Raw genomic sequence first — 13,274 nt, 5'->3', positions numbered from 1 at the left:
ACACTTAATTTAACAAGCATTTGCAATGCAATAGGTCTCGCATTAGGAAAGTTTGAGCTATTGGTCTTGTAAATGACAATTTTTTTATTTTTGTTTTGGTTTTGAAAATAGCTAAATTAATATCTTTGTCATTTACAATGCCAATAGTTATAACTTTCGCAAATGTGACACCTATAGCATTTGTAATGCAACATGATTTGTATTTACGTGACTTAGATGTATTGATATTACAAATAACAATGGCTTTTAATTTTTTTAAGTAATTAATACTTAAATAAAAGTGATTGTAATTTATAATGGCAATAGCTTAAACTTTTGTAAAAAACTTTTGCGAAGATTATGTTCAGTGTATTTTATTGTGACGAATATCCAAGAACAGAAGTGAAATATTAACATCTTTTTGTGACATTTGTAATTAAGCTTGAAACATTGAGAGAACATAATTGAACCAGTTGTTGTTGAATGGTTGCACAGCTTGATGCTGTGATGGCGCAGTGGTGCTGAGTAATGCTGTGGTGGTGCTGAGTGATGCTGTGGTGGTGCTGAGTGATGCTGTGGTGGTGCTGAGTGATGCTGTGGTGGTGCTGAGTGACTGAGTGATGCTGTAGTGGTGCAGACTGGTGCTGGGGTGGTGCTGATTGGTGCTGAGGTGGTGCTGTGGTGGTGCTGAGTGGTGCTGTGGTGGTGCTGAGTGGTGCTGTGGTGGTGCTGAGTGATGCTGTGGTGTTGCTGAGTGATGATGTGGTGGTGCTGAGTGATGCTGTGGTGGTGCTGAGTGGTGCTGAGTGATGCTGTGGTGGTGCTGAGTTATGCTGTGGTGGTGCTGAGTGATGCTGTGGTGGTGCTGACTGATGCTCCTGGCAGTGATGCTGTGGTGGTGCTGAGTGATGCTGTGGTGGTGCTGAGTGGGAGATGGGGAGATGTAGAAAAAGGAGAGCAGGTAGAGGGAGAGGGTAAAGAGAGAGAGAGAGGAGAGAGGGGGGAGAGATGAGAGAGAGGGGGGAGAGAGGAGAGAGAGACGGAGACGGGGAGAGAGGAGAGGGAAAGGGAGAGAGGGAGAGGGAAGTGAGGGAAAGGGAGACGGGGAGAGAGGAGAGGGAAGAGAGGGAAAGGGAGAGAGGGAGAGGGAAGTGAGGGAAAGGGAGAGAGAGAAAGGGAGAGAGGGTAGAGGGAGAGAGGGAGGGTAAGAAGAGAGGGGGAGGACGAGAGCGAAGGACGGAGGGGAGAGAGAGGGGAGGGAGAGAGGGAGAGAGAGAGGAGAGCAGGCAGAGGGGGAGATGGGGAGAGGGAGAAAAAGGAGAGCAGGGGGAAGGTAAAGAGGGAGAGAGGAGAGAGAGGGAGAGGAGAGAGAGAGGGAGAGGGTGAGAGAGGAGAGAGGGAGAGGGAAGTGAGGTAAAGGGAGAGAGGTAGACGGAGAGAGGGAGAGTGAGAGAGTGAGGGGAAGGAGGGAGAGGGAGGACGAGAGGGAAGGAGGGAGAGGAGGGGAGATAGAAGGCAGAAACTGCCTGAGAAACAGACACAAAGAAGGAGTAAGAGAGAAAGGATGGCAGGCTTTGAGGAGGAAGAGTGCCGCAGACAGAGATCATGCGGTGAGAAACAGGAGGGGCAAAGGCAGATATGGAAGACGATGATCCACCGAGCAGGTCAAGCCGCGGAGAGGCACAGGCATAGAGCAGGCAGAGCATGGGGAGAGGAGGGGCACAGAGAGACTGAAGGGCAGTGGCAGCTAGATTGTAGGTGCTATGAAAGAAGGAGATAGTGAGTCTGAAAAAGGTACGAGTGGGCCAGAGAGATTGCGAGAGAGAAAGACGAGAGCAGACAATATGAATGAAAGGGAGAGAAAGAGTAAGACAAACTGGAGGGAGACAATGAGAAGTTGGGGAAAAATGAATGCATGGGGCTAGCAAATGATGGACTTGGAAGTACGTGATACAGACGAGATAGTGGTAGTAGATGGACGAGTTGAAAAAAGAGATGGGCAAAAGGCAGTACAGTGAGACACAGGGAGAACGAAAGAGAAAGAAGAGGGCATCATTGGGTAAAAGTGACAGAGAGAGAGAGGCAAGAGGAAGTGTAAAGTTGGAGTCCAAGAGAGGAGAGCTATACAGACAATAAAAGCATGGGTGCACAAACAGACACAGGCAAGAGATAGAATACTCTGGGAGAAATATAGCAACGAGAGATAGAGTGACAGCAATAAAGAGACTAGGAGAGTGAATGGGAAACGCGGAATTCCAATATGTTAAGGGCAGAGTAGGAAAGAGACATGCATTAGACAGGCAATGTGGATGAGAAAAACGAAGATCAACGCATGAGAGGAAGAGAGCAATAAAGACACTAAGTGGAGACAATGAGAAATGATAGAGAAATGTAAGTGCCCCCACGGGAGAGACTGGGTGGGGCAGGACATACAAAGTGCGATACAGAAAAAAGACATGCATCATACAGAAGGGAAGGGGCAAAAAAAGAGATAGAGACAGTAGAAAGAGATGGGCAAAAGGCAGTACAGTGAGAAAACAAAGATGAAAAAAACATAGAAAAGGGTAGCGAAGAGAAAAGGAGGCTGGCAGATGACAAACAACGGGTAAAATTAAAAAAAAGTTCAAATAAAAGGAGACACGGCCTGGAGGCCGTGAAACTGAAAGTATGGCCGGACGTGAATAATTAGGGGAGCCTTTGATGCAGCAGGGGGCGGAGCGGGAAGAGCTGCTGGCGGCACCAAGCTGTGAGTGAGATGCAGAGCGTGAAGGGGTAAAACAGCCAGAAGAGGGCCTGTGAGTCCAAGAGAGGAGAGCTATACAGACAATAAAAGCATGGGTGCACAAACAGACACAGGCAAGAGATAGAATACTCTGGGAGAAATATAGCAACGAGAGATAGAGTGACAGCAATAAAGAGACTAGGAGAGTGAATGGGAAACGCGGAATTCCAATATTTTAAGGGCAGAGTAGGAAAGAGACATGCATTAGACAGGCAATGTGGATGAGAAATACGAAGATCAACGCACGAGAGGAAGAGAGCAATAAAGACACTAAGTGGAGACAATGAGAAATTATAGAGAAATGTAAGTGCACCCACGGGAGAGACTGGGTGGGGCAGGACAGACAAAGTGCGATACCGAAAAGAGACATGCATCATCCAGAAGGGAAGGGGCAAAAAAGAGATAGAGACAGTAGAAAGAGATGGGCAAAAGGCAGTACAGTGAGAAAACAAAGATGAAAAAACATAGAAAAGGGTAGCGAAGAGAAAAGGAGGCTGGCAGAAGACAATTAAACGGGTAAAATAAACAAGCATAACACGGCAATAAATGGCAGGCACTGAAACGGAAGAGAAGAGCAAAAGAAACGTGCTGGAAGCCGTGAATCAAGTTAAAACAATGTCCTGAGCAAAAGGTGGAGGCCTGAAGCAGTGGAGTGGGAGAGGTGAGGGGGGAGTCACGGGGAGATTAAGGGACAGAAGGCAAGCAGATTTGCAGACCTGATGAGCGAGGGGGGGTGCGAGGGATGAGTAAGGATGGGGTTGCAGGGGAGGGAACACGGCCTGGGGGAAGCTGGCTGGGGAGGAGGACAAGAAATCCGAGTAAGGCTGTGTGCGGTGAGAGAGAGGGGAGGTGCTGGAGCTGGGGAACAGATGGCCGTGAAAGTTTATGGCCCAAAAGCGCGTGCCTGTGGCCACGTGAACTCGAAGAAAACCGCACCAAAAAACCCTTGGTTTGACAAGTATTTTGACCACTAGAATTCTCTCCATTTTCCATTCCTGCGGAATAGAAAAGGCGAGACCTAAAAACAGATTCACTAAAAGTTTATTAAATTCTGAGTTTAAAGAGCCTAACTCCAAATCTCCAGCTGTTCCCAGTTGAAAGTTACACTTGTAAAATTTTACAAGGCAGCTATGGAAGAGATAGTCTTTGCAATAGCAACAAGCATTTGCACTGTAATCGGTCTCACCTTTGGGACCTTACATGTATTTAACTATGCAGCACATTAGCATGAGTGATTAAACATCCACTGTTCTTTAACATGGAGGGAAAGTAAGCACCAAACTGCGTGAGACGCCGGGTATAGGAACACATGGAGAGAAATATTGCCTTTCAGTGGGAAATGGTATAGTCCGAAGCTCTATAATATAAAGACAGGGTCTTCGGTGGTCATATCACTGAAAATACAAGATTTAAAAAAAATATGATTGTCTACGGGTGCTCGTGGAAGACAATTTTTATGGACTAGAATCTAGAGAAGGCTAACGTGATTCTGGTATTTTACTGCCTCTGCTGGTCATTTTCTATCAAGGAAGTTAAATAGTGGCAGTTGCAAGATTTTTTTTTAAAATAAAGCCAATCAGCAGAAAGCAATTCTGGTATTTTGCTGACTTCTACTGGTTGCTTTCTATTAAGACAGTTATATAGAGGTAGAACAGAAACAAGTCCCTAAGCGGAAGCAGACAAGTCCTAGGGCTGATCTCCAGAACCCACAAAGTACTTACACATATAAGTTTATAGTAAAGGATATACAGGAGGTCTTGAATGCTCGACCTAAAAAAACGAAATGGACAGTGCTTCACTATTTGGACATGTAAAACACACCTGTTCATGTCCTACTTTTCACACACGCTGCACTCTGCTAATGGGGTACATTGGGCTTACCTTAGAGGTGACTTACATGTAGGGAAAGGTAGGGTTAGGGCCTAGCAAGTGGGTGCACTTTCCAGGTCGACATGTTCAAAAAACTCAGACACTGCGGTGGCAGATCTGAGACACATTTGGAAGGCTACTTGTGTGGGTGGCACACCCAGTGGTGGTGGTCCACTAGTAGCATTTGATTTACAGGCCCAGGGCACACACAGCGCACTGCACTAGGGATTTACGGGTACATTCAAATATGCTAATCATGGATAACCTATCATAATCACAATTTACACAAGGAACACTTGCACTTTGGCACTGATTAGCAGTGGCAATATGCCCAGCACACAGTCAGAAATACAGGACTCACCCTTCCTCTGCGAATGTTTTTATTAAAGTGATATCTCTCAAGAACCATAGACCTTTTAGAAGAAACTAAATGGAAAAATCCTAACTTTAAGACTTTCGGTATTCACATAAGGAGTCCTAAAGTTAGGAGTCCTAACTTTACTATTCTTGAACTGAGAAAAATCCTAACTTTAAGACTTTCGGTATTCACAGACGGCATTTAGGAGTCCTAAAGTTAGGAGTCCTAACTTTTGTGAATACCGAAATGAGTAAGTGCCTTCTGTGAATACCAAAATGAGTAAGTGCCTTCTGTGAATACCAAAATGATAGTAAGTTTAGGATTTTGTCTTAAGTTAGTTCTGTGAATCAGGCCCAGAGTAATGCACAAGAGAAGTGATAAAACCTCGAGGTGAGTCAACATTGTGTGAGAAAGAAGGATGTGAAGGCCTTGTGAAGCAGAGCCAGTGTAAGCTAGTGTCCATTAAACTCCTCACATGGAAAATTATCCTTGTGCAGCCACCTTGTCCTTAATCACGGTGTATGTGCAAACAGTAATAAGCAGAAAAGGAGAAAATATAAATACAACCCCCCATCAAGTACTTGAACACACTAAGCCGAAATTAAAACATAAGGAAACTTGTGTATTGCTTACTCATTGAAACTTGCCAGACACTAAATCACTGTAGTTCTCCATGTACTTCACACATACCGCTTATAAATAGACTTCAACTGGTTCGCAATGTAGAACACAGACTTGCTGTTAGGTAAATGTGGGTCTTAATGCTCGTTTCCAATCGCAATAAGGAATCAGAGTATGTAGTTGCAATGCAGAAGAAGGATGTATTTAATGGTCCAGAGGAATGCACCTCGTCCAAGCAAAAGTAAGACCTCCCTTCATCTCTCTCCACACCAACTGCTTTCCTCTCCTCTCAATAGAATGTTTACACATGACTTAACTAAAAATTCTATTACAGAGGATACCACAACACACTTTGTGTGAGTAAGAATGCACTTTTAGAAGGAACTGAGACTAAGGATTCCAGCATCCATTGTGTGCATTTGATGTGATTTTCATTCATATGATACCATTTGGAAGGTACTATCCATGCCCATTTTATTAAATTTTATGAGGATTATTTATAATAAGTCAGCCTGGTTTAAGACTCTCTCTACTATTTTTGCTTAATTGGTTGATATCTGTATAATATGGGTTCTTACTCAGCATTTAACAGTGGTTATATTAAATGCATTATTCACTGAGGTTCTTCTCCCAGCCTTGAAATGTCAGTTTGATTTATAGGGTACATATAGCAGTTATAGAATTTCCCTCATACCATTTCCCTCTGATAGTGAAATAAATCATTTTTCATTGACCTCTGTAAAAATGGCATCTGAATCTCATTGATATCCTAAATCTCAATGTTCTTCTTTTGCAACTAAACAAATGGGGTTAAGAAAAATACCCATTCTACTATTGCCTCATCAAATATTCCAATCTTAGATACTATTCTGGACAAAATCAGAGGATTGGAGCCCTTTGCAATGTTACAAAAGATACATTAAAGCAAATTGAAGACATGAGTGTTGATGGAAAACAGACTCTTAGAAGTGGAATTACAAATAAATAAAAAAAATGTTATGTTGAAGAAGATAACCAAGATGGAGAAGGAGGATACACAAGTTCAAAAGCCCTTTGAAGATTTGAAAAATCATAATCCTTGTAATAATCTTCATTTATATGGTCTCCCAGAAAGAATAGTGTGGTCATTTCTGCTGGGTTTGTTAAACATCTCTAAATCACCAAATCGCACGATTCACAAAGATCATTATCTTAGTCTTAAATCTAATTCATCTTCTAAGCCATGGAGGATAATTATATTATTGGAATGCAATAATTTATTATGAGTGCTAATTGCTGCGAAAGAAAAGAGGAAATTATTTTAGTCATGACAAAACATCTAGATTTCTCTGACTCTTTCGACTGCTACAAGTGCCTGAAAAAATATTATTCTCGTCCCCCTTTCTTTGCTGAGATAATTGAGCATTTATTGCAGCATCCTTCATCCAAGCACCTGTAAATGTACTTATAATGGCAATTCCAAATCCTTTGAGTATCCTATAGGGTTCAAATAATTTTTGGGTGATTTCCCCTCTTAAAATATAAAAACTTTCCAACTGTCACAATTTTTAATAATATATTGCATCTGAGCCTGAATTTTTCATTTTCCTTTATTATATATGTGCCACTGATCATCTTCCTATGTTGCTATTTCATGTATTCTTACTCGTCCTCCTAGGATCTGGGTTCTGTCCCTTGATCTGCCACTATCCTACTTTGCTCTTACACATTTATTCTTGCATGTTACCTTCTTATTTACTATCTTGTTCTTTCTCTCCTATGTTTCTATTTCACACTTTTATCTTTTTGCATGTTTTATAAATAACAGTTTTTCCTATTTTTATTATTGGTTATTGCCTAATATTATTTCTTTATTTTATTATTTGCAGTTGACTAAATCCTGTTTTTCATCCTCATTCGTTTCCTACTCCCATGACTAACATCGTCTCGTGGAATGACTGTGGACTGGGAAATCCTGTCAAGTGTCAAAAGGTAGTGTCTTATCTTTCTAAACTTAAAACTCAATTTATTTTGCAGGAAACACATTGTAATGAATTGAATCGCAGAACATAAAAAGATGTTGTGTAATGGGCAATGTTGTTTTCTCTCCTGCAATTTGGAGGAAATATGAATGTTCTATTTTGTTCCGTAAATCACTGAAACATGTTATGCTATCTCAAGAATGTGATATTGATTGTATCTGGGTTTTGGTTAGAACTATTTAATTTTTCAATGTATAAGGTCCAGCTAAATTTGACCCTTCTTTTTGGAAGAGTGTTATATGGCACCAATCGCCGCATAAGAACACAATATGGCAGCCGGTGCTGGAACATATAAAGAGGAGGTCAGAGCACCAGCATGGGAGATAAGTTGAACGGAAGACGCTGATGAAACACGGAAGGACAAGCCAAGGGAGTAGCCAAAGACGCCGGAGCAAGGAGACAGGAAGACACAGATATTGGAGGGAGCTGCCAGAGAGAGAGAGAGAGGTCAACAGCGAGAGCCCGTAAACAGCGGCATCGGAGCCAAGGAACAAACACCACGCCTGCCTGACGAGAGTACCGGTGCTACCGCTGTCACCCATCCAGGAGAAGCCATCGGTACACCCCCTGCCACGGCCTAGGGGAGTTGTGGTTCCAGGCAAGTGTCTTCCCTTAGTGCGGCAGCATTACTCTACTGGTGGTCGGGAGGAACACGCTAAATGACTGCACCACTGAGAGGTTATTGCTCGGGTGCGGTGAAGCGAGCACAGCCCCCTGCTCATAGACACCACACAGTAGTGACCTTGTTCTCTGTTGTTTTATTTTCTTTTATTTTGAGGCAACCCTCGCAACCATATCGCACGATTGAGGGATCTCCGTAATTACAAAGCAACCACCATTGAAGAGGACATACTCCGAAGACGCCAGCCTAAATTGTCCAAGATGAAGACCATTCCCCTGTTCCCCATCTTCCTCAGCCTCTGACAAGGACTTAACAAGACTGTTCCTACAATAATGTACTGCTACTCAATAAATACAAAGAACCAAGTTCATATCCTCTTGCCTCACACGTCTCATTTACACCGTGTTGTTTCATCTACCTGAGGTTGACACTAATAAAGGATGGAAAGAGAGAGGAGGGGCGAGAAGGGAAGAAGGAACAACCAGTACCACAGTAGGAACGGCCAGTCCAACAAGGGGATTTCAATGACATTCATGATCTGTTTTAGGATCATAGATCTAAATTTAAATCTAAACCAGATAAATGTAAGAAAGCTTTAAAAACAACAAATGCACCATGTTTATTATTTGACTTATGGCGATCTTCTCACCCAGATTTATTAGAATAATTATTTCTTTCCCCTTTTCATTGCTTTTTAACCAGAATAAATGATATATGTGTCTCCCGTTCCCTACTTCATTGGTTACTCTCTTCACACTCAAGTTCCCTTTTCATATCTGATCATGTTCCTGTCATCTCTAGTTTTGATACACTTTCCGATCTCCCCCAAGATCAAACCTGTAGTGACTTAATAACTATCTTGTATCAGATAAGGTTTTTATTACCACATTTAAATGTTTTATTGCTCTCAGCTATCTGAGATTGCACATGTGCAATGCCCACACATTTGTGGCTGTTTTGTTTTTCTTCATCTAAATGCCAGTTTCCTATCCCCACAAAAACACTACTTTTGAACATTATTATATTACATTATTTATTACCATCACTTCACTAAAATGCAAACAGTATTTAAAGTAAGAACACACACCCTATGACCGCTGATAACTTTTCAGCATTGACCTGTTGCTCACCAATTAAGGATGCCAAATACTCTTATTTGCTGCTGAGGCGTTAGAGAATGAATAAGTAGGTAAAACTGCAGAAAGTACGCAAGACCCAGTCAACCCTGTTTACTTTTGTATACAACTGCCTTCTGGCTCCTGAGACCAGGAATAGTAAACACAGAGCAGGGAGGACCAAGGGAAAAGGGAAGCAGCAGGTGCTACACCTGACTACCCCTAATTTATGTGCATGGTATAATTGTTATAACTAATCACCCAAACACCTGACACTGAGCATCAAAGTTTTCTTTGTCCAAGACCTTATCCACAGTTTACAGTTACATTTTCACCTTACAGTTTTTTAAAATCCTTGTAAAAGTAGTTGATTGTTTTGGCCCTGTTGTCAATACTACTTTTTTGTCTTTCTGAGAACATTTGTAAATTCTTTGTTTTTCAGGGTGTATATGACAGGGTTGCACAGTGGAGGAATAGCCGTGTATAGCAAAGCCAACATCTTGTTCTCCTTTATTAAAATATTTGATGTTGGTCTCATATACGTAGAACAAACAGATCCAAAGAATAAAATAACCACAGTGAGGTGGGAACCACAGGTGGAAAATGTTTTGTGCCTCCCCTCTGTAGACTTAATTTTAAGTATCGCTGAGATGATCTTCACATAAGATGCGATGACAAAAATGAAAGGAAACAGTCCAAAAGTTGATCCATATACATAGTTCATTATCTCAATACCGTGAATGCTGGTGCAAGATAGCTTCATCAGGGCAGTGAAATCACAGAAGAAGTGGTTGATGGTGTGGGATTGACAGTAAGAGAACCCCGAGAATAGTACAGCGTAGGGTACAGGGATCAAGGTACCACAAAGCCAACTTCCACTGGCCAGCTGAATGCACATGTTTTTGTTCACGATACTCATGTAATGTAAGGGATGACAGATGGCCACATACCGATCATAGGCCATAACTGTGAGGATAAGGAATTCTGTCACCAACAAGAGGATAAAGAAATATATCTGCAGCAGACATTTGGTGAGAGAAATGAGTGTACCTGTCTGAAAGAAGTGTGCCAGCATATGTGGAAAAGTGAGTGAGATGCAAGTGATGTCAATGAAGGCAACATTTATAAGGAAAAAATACATGGGGGTGTGCAGGTGTGATCTGGAGAATACTATTGACATGATAAGAAGGTTTCCAATCAAAGTCATCACGTAAACTATTGTAAATGTAATAAAAAGGGGAATTTTCATCAGTGGAAGATCGGAAAACCCTATAATCTGGAATTGTTCCTCTGAAGTCAGATTTTCTCCTTCCATTTCGTCCAGATCGATTGCTACTTTGAGGGCAGGCTGAAATAAAGCACACCAGCAATGTGAATAAATTTTTTGACTAAATCCTTTGACTTGCACATTTCTATTTGTTGTCTTCTAAAAAGCCCCCAATTTCATAATTTGCAAATGTTCAGCATATACTGGTTTCTTTAAAAAATGCTATCAACAAATATTTTCCATTGCACAATACTTTCAGTGGGGTTCATTTGTCTTTCAGAGATAGGATTACTATTATTTGCAAATGTGTGGGCCTAAAACTGTTCTCACACCAATATCCCCCAACAAGCAACACTGGAAGTCATTGAAGAAATCTTAAGATCAAAACACTGAATGGAAAAAATACCCACTAGTGTCATAATGGAATGTGCATCCATAGCACTCACTGAAAACGTCTTCCAGTTTGAAGACCATCTCTTTTAGCAGATACAAGGGACATCAATGGGCAGCACATTCACCCCAAGTCTGGCATGTCTGTACATGTCAAACTTTGAGGCTAAACACACTCACTGACACAAACCCCTACAAAGAGAATATCACCTTGTGGTGGTGTTATATTAACGATTTCCTTATCTTCTGGAAGGGGGCCAAGAGATGATCCTTCCCTTTGTTGACTGGGTTGGCTGCCTCAACCCATACCTGAAATTCGCAGCAAATACCGCAGACCAGGAACTGCCCTTCCTGGACCCGATGACCAGTCTGGGTCATGACAAATTGTAAAGAAGAAGAACCTACAAAAAACCTACTGAAAGTCACATCGCCCTACTGTACACTTAGTTCTATCCAAAAGCCCTTCGGGACAGTTTACCCTATGGGCAGTACCTACGCATATGCAACAACCTGAATGACTTCTAACACCAGTCCCCTGAGCTCAGAGACCACCTAGCCAGATGAGAATATCCAATGAGGAACATAAAGACAGCTCAGAACAGAGCTCGAAATAATAGCAGAGAGGCACTTCTAGAAGTACAACCCAAACCAGGGTTGAATAACCTAACCTGTCTAACCACATATACGCCTGAGTCCAACATGATCAGGATGGTAATAAAAAAGCACTGGAGTATTCTTCAAATTGGCTAACTATCACCTAGCCCACCGAGATTCGCTTTCAAAAGAACAGCAAATCTTAAAGACATGCTTATCAACACCAGACCCAAATGGAATGGGCCCCAACAACAACTACAACTGTGGAATTTGCCCTTGCTGGTTAGCCACGTCCCCTACAGGCAATGCACAGTCTGTCCACTTACCAGGGCAAGCAAATCGGTGCCACTGACTGAGACACTCACATGGACAAAAACCAAACATACCAACTGCTATACATGCAACTGCGTCTACCTCATCACCTGCCCCTGTCAACTCAAATAAGTGGGTATGATGACTCGTCCAGTGAAAAACAGAATAACAGAGCACTGCAGTAACATCAGGTGCAACAAAAAAAGACTAAAACTAAGATGTGTGCCCATTTTACATCAATGAGCCACTTAGCCACATTGGACCATCCTGGAGTCCCACCCTCAAATACATAAAGAAGTCCTCTTCAGGAAGGAGCAAAACTCGGTCTTCAGGCTTGCATCCCATGACATGGGTCTGAATGATGACATCCCCTCGGGTGAGCTAAACTAACCAGGAAAATCAAGTACTGCTCTTTCGTGTAGACAGTTAGGGGTTTCATCCACAAGCCACATACTACAACGACTTCGGGTGTTTTATACAAGTCGGAGATAATTCAAAACAACCAGACTAAGTATTCATACCTCAAATTACCTGTGGAACAACATCCCACAATGCAGCGTTGTTGCGATTCACCTAGTTAACAAGCCTCTGATATATTACATCACTATTTCAGGTGTCATTAGACAGACATTGGTAATGCGCAATTATATGAGTACGCATCCGCAGAGAATCCACACTACCCAGGAGGAGCCAGGCCTGCTCGAACCACATCTTTAAGCATTGCCTGTGTGCATACGAGCAACATCCCACAAAACCGCATTGTTGCTACTCACTTACATATAGCATATCCTTTACGTGTTGCACCTTACTAGCCCCTAATATACCAACATCGGGTTATAGGAGCAAGTCATTCGTAATATACAACATCCTGTATAGACATTCCCCCAAAAAACTCTGCTCATGCTAAGCGTAGTCAGTGCCTCTATATTGATATCTCACGACATCGCATTTCTGCGACCTATCCAACATGGCCACCTAAGATTCCACCCTAGTTGTTTCCCCCATTGTCAGGAAGACGGTACATAAAGAGCCGCCCAAGCACATCCCAGTACAGGAGGAAACAGAGCTGGGGTAGGAGAAGGACTAGTCGCCAATCCGCCTCTCTGTGAGTATGCAACATGGGCGGTGCACACCGCCGCTCCTGGTCAGAACACTCAAGCCTAAATATGACATTTTCTCGCGTTTTGCATGTTTCTCTTCTCCTCACAGGTCGTGAGTGAACAACGTGCTCTGCTAAACGCTCCCGTCGGCTCAGACCTACCACTGTGGGGTTAGTGCCCTTTCCTTGTCCACCAGGGCTACAGACACAGTGCATTTGCAACATCTGTACTTGCACATGTCAAC

At 42.5% G+C, this 13,274-nt stretch overlaps 1 protein-coding gene across 1 annotated transcript; it reads right to left on the bottom strand.

Moving 5' to 3' along the window:
- Positions 1-9,761: 9,761 nt before the first annotated feature.
- LOC144767456 (olfactory receptor 1G1-like) lies at positions 9,762-10,682 on the bottom strand. The gene has a single exon (XM_078650880.1). The coding sequence runs from the start codon at positions 10,680-10,682 to the stop codon at positions 9,762-9,764; it is 921 nt and encodes a 306-aa protein (XP_078507006.1).
- Positions 10,683-13,274: the final 2,592 nt, after the last annotated feature.

This window comes from Lissotriton helveticus, chromosome 7, assembly GCF_964261635.1.
Source record: "Lissotriton helveticus chromosome 7, aLisHel1.1, whole genome shotgun sequence".
In the NCBI taxonomy this organism is placed as follows: Eukaryota; Metazoa; Chordata; class Amphibia; order Caudata; family Salamandridae; genus Lissotriton; species Lissotriton helveticus.
Note: the sequence above shows the minus strand (reverse complement) of the source record. Positions and strands in the feature narration are given on the sequence as shown.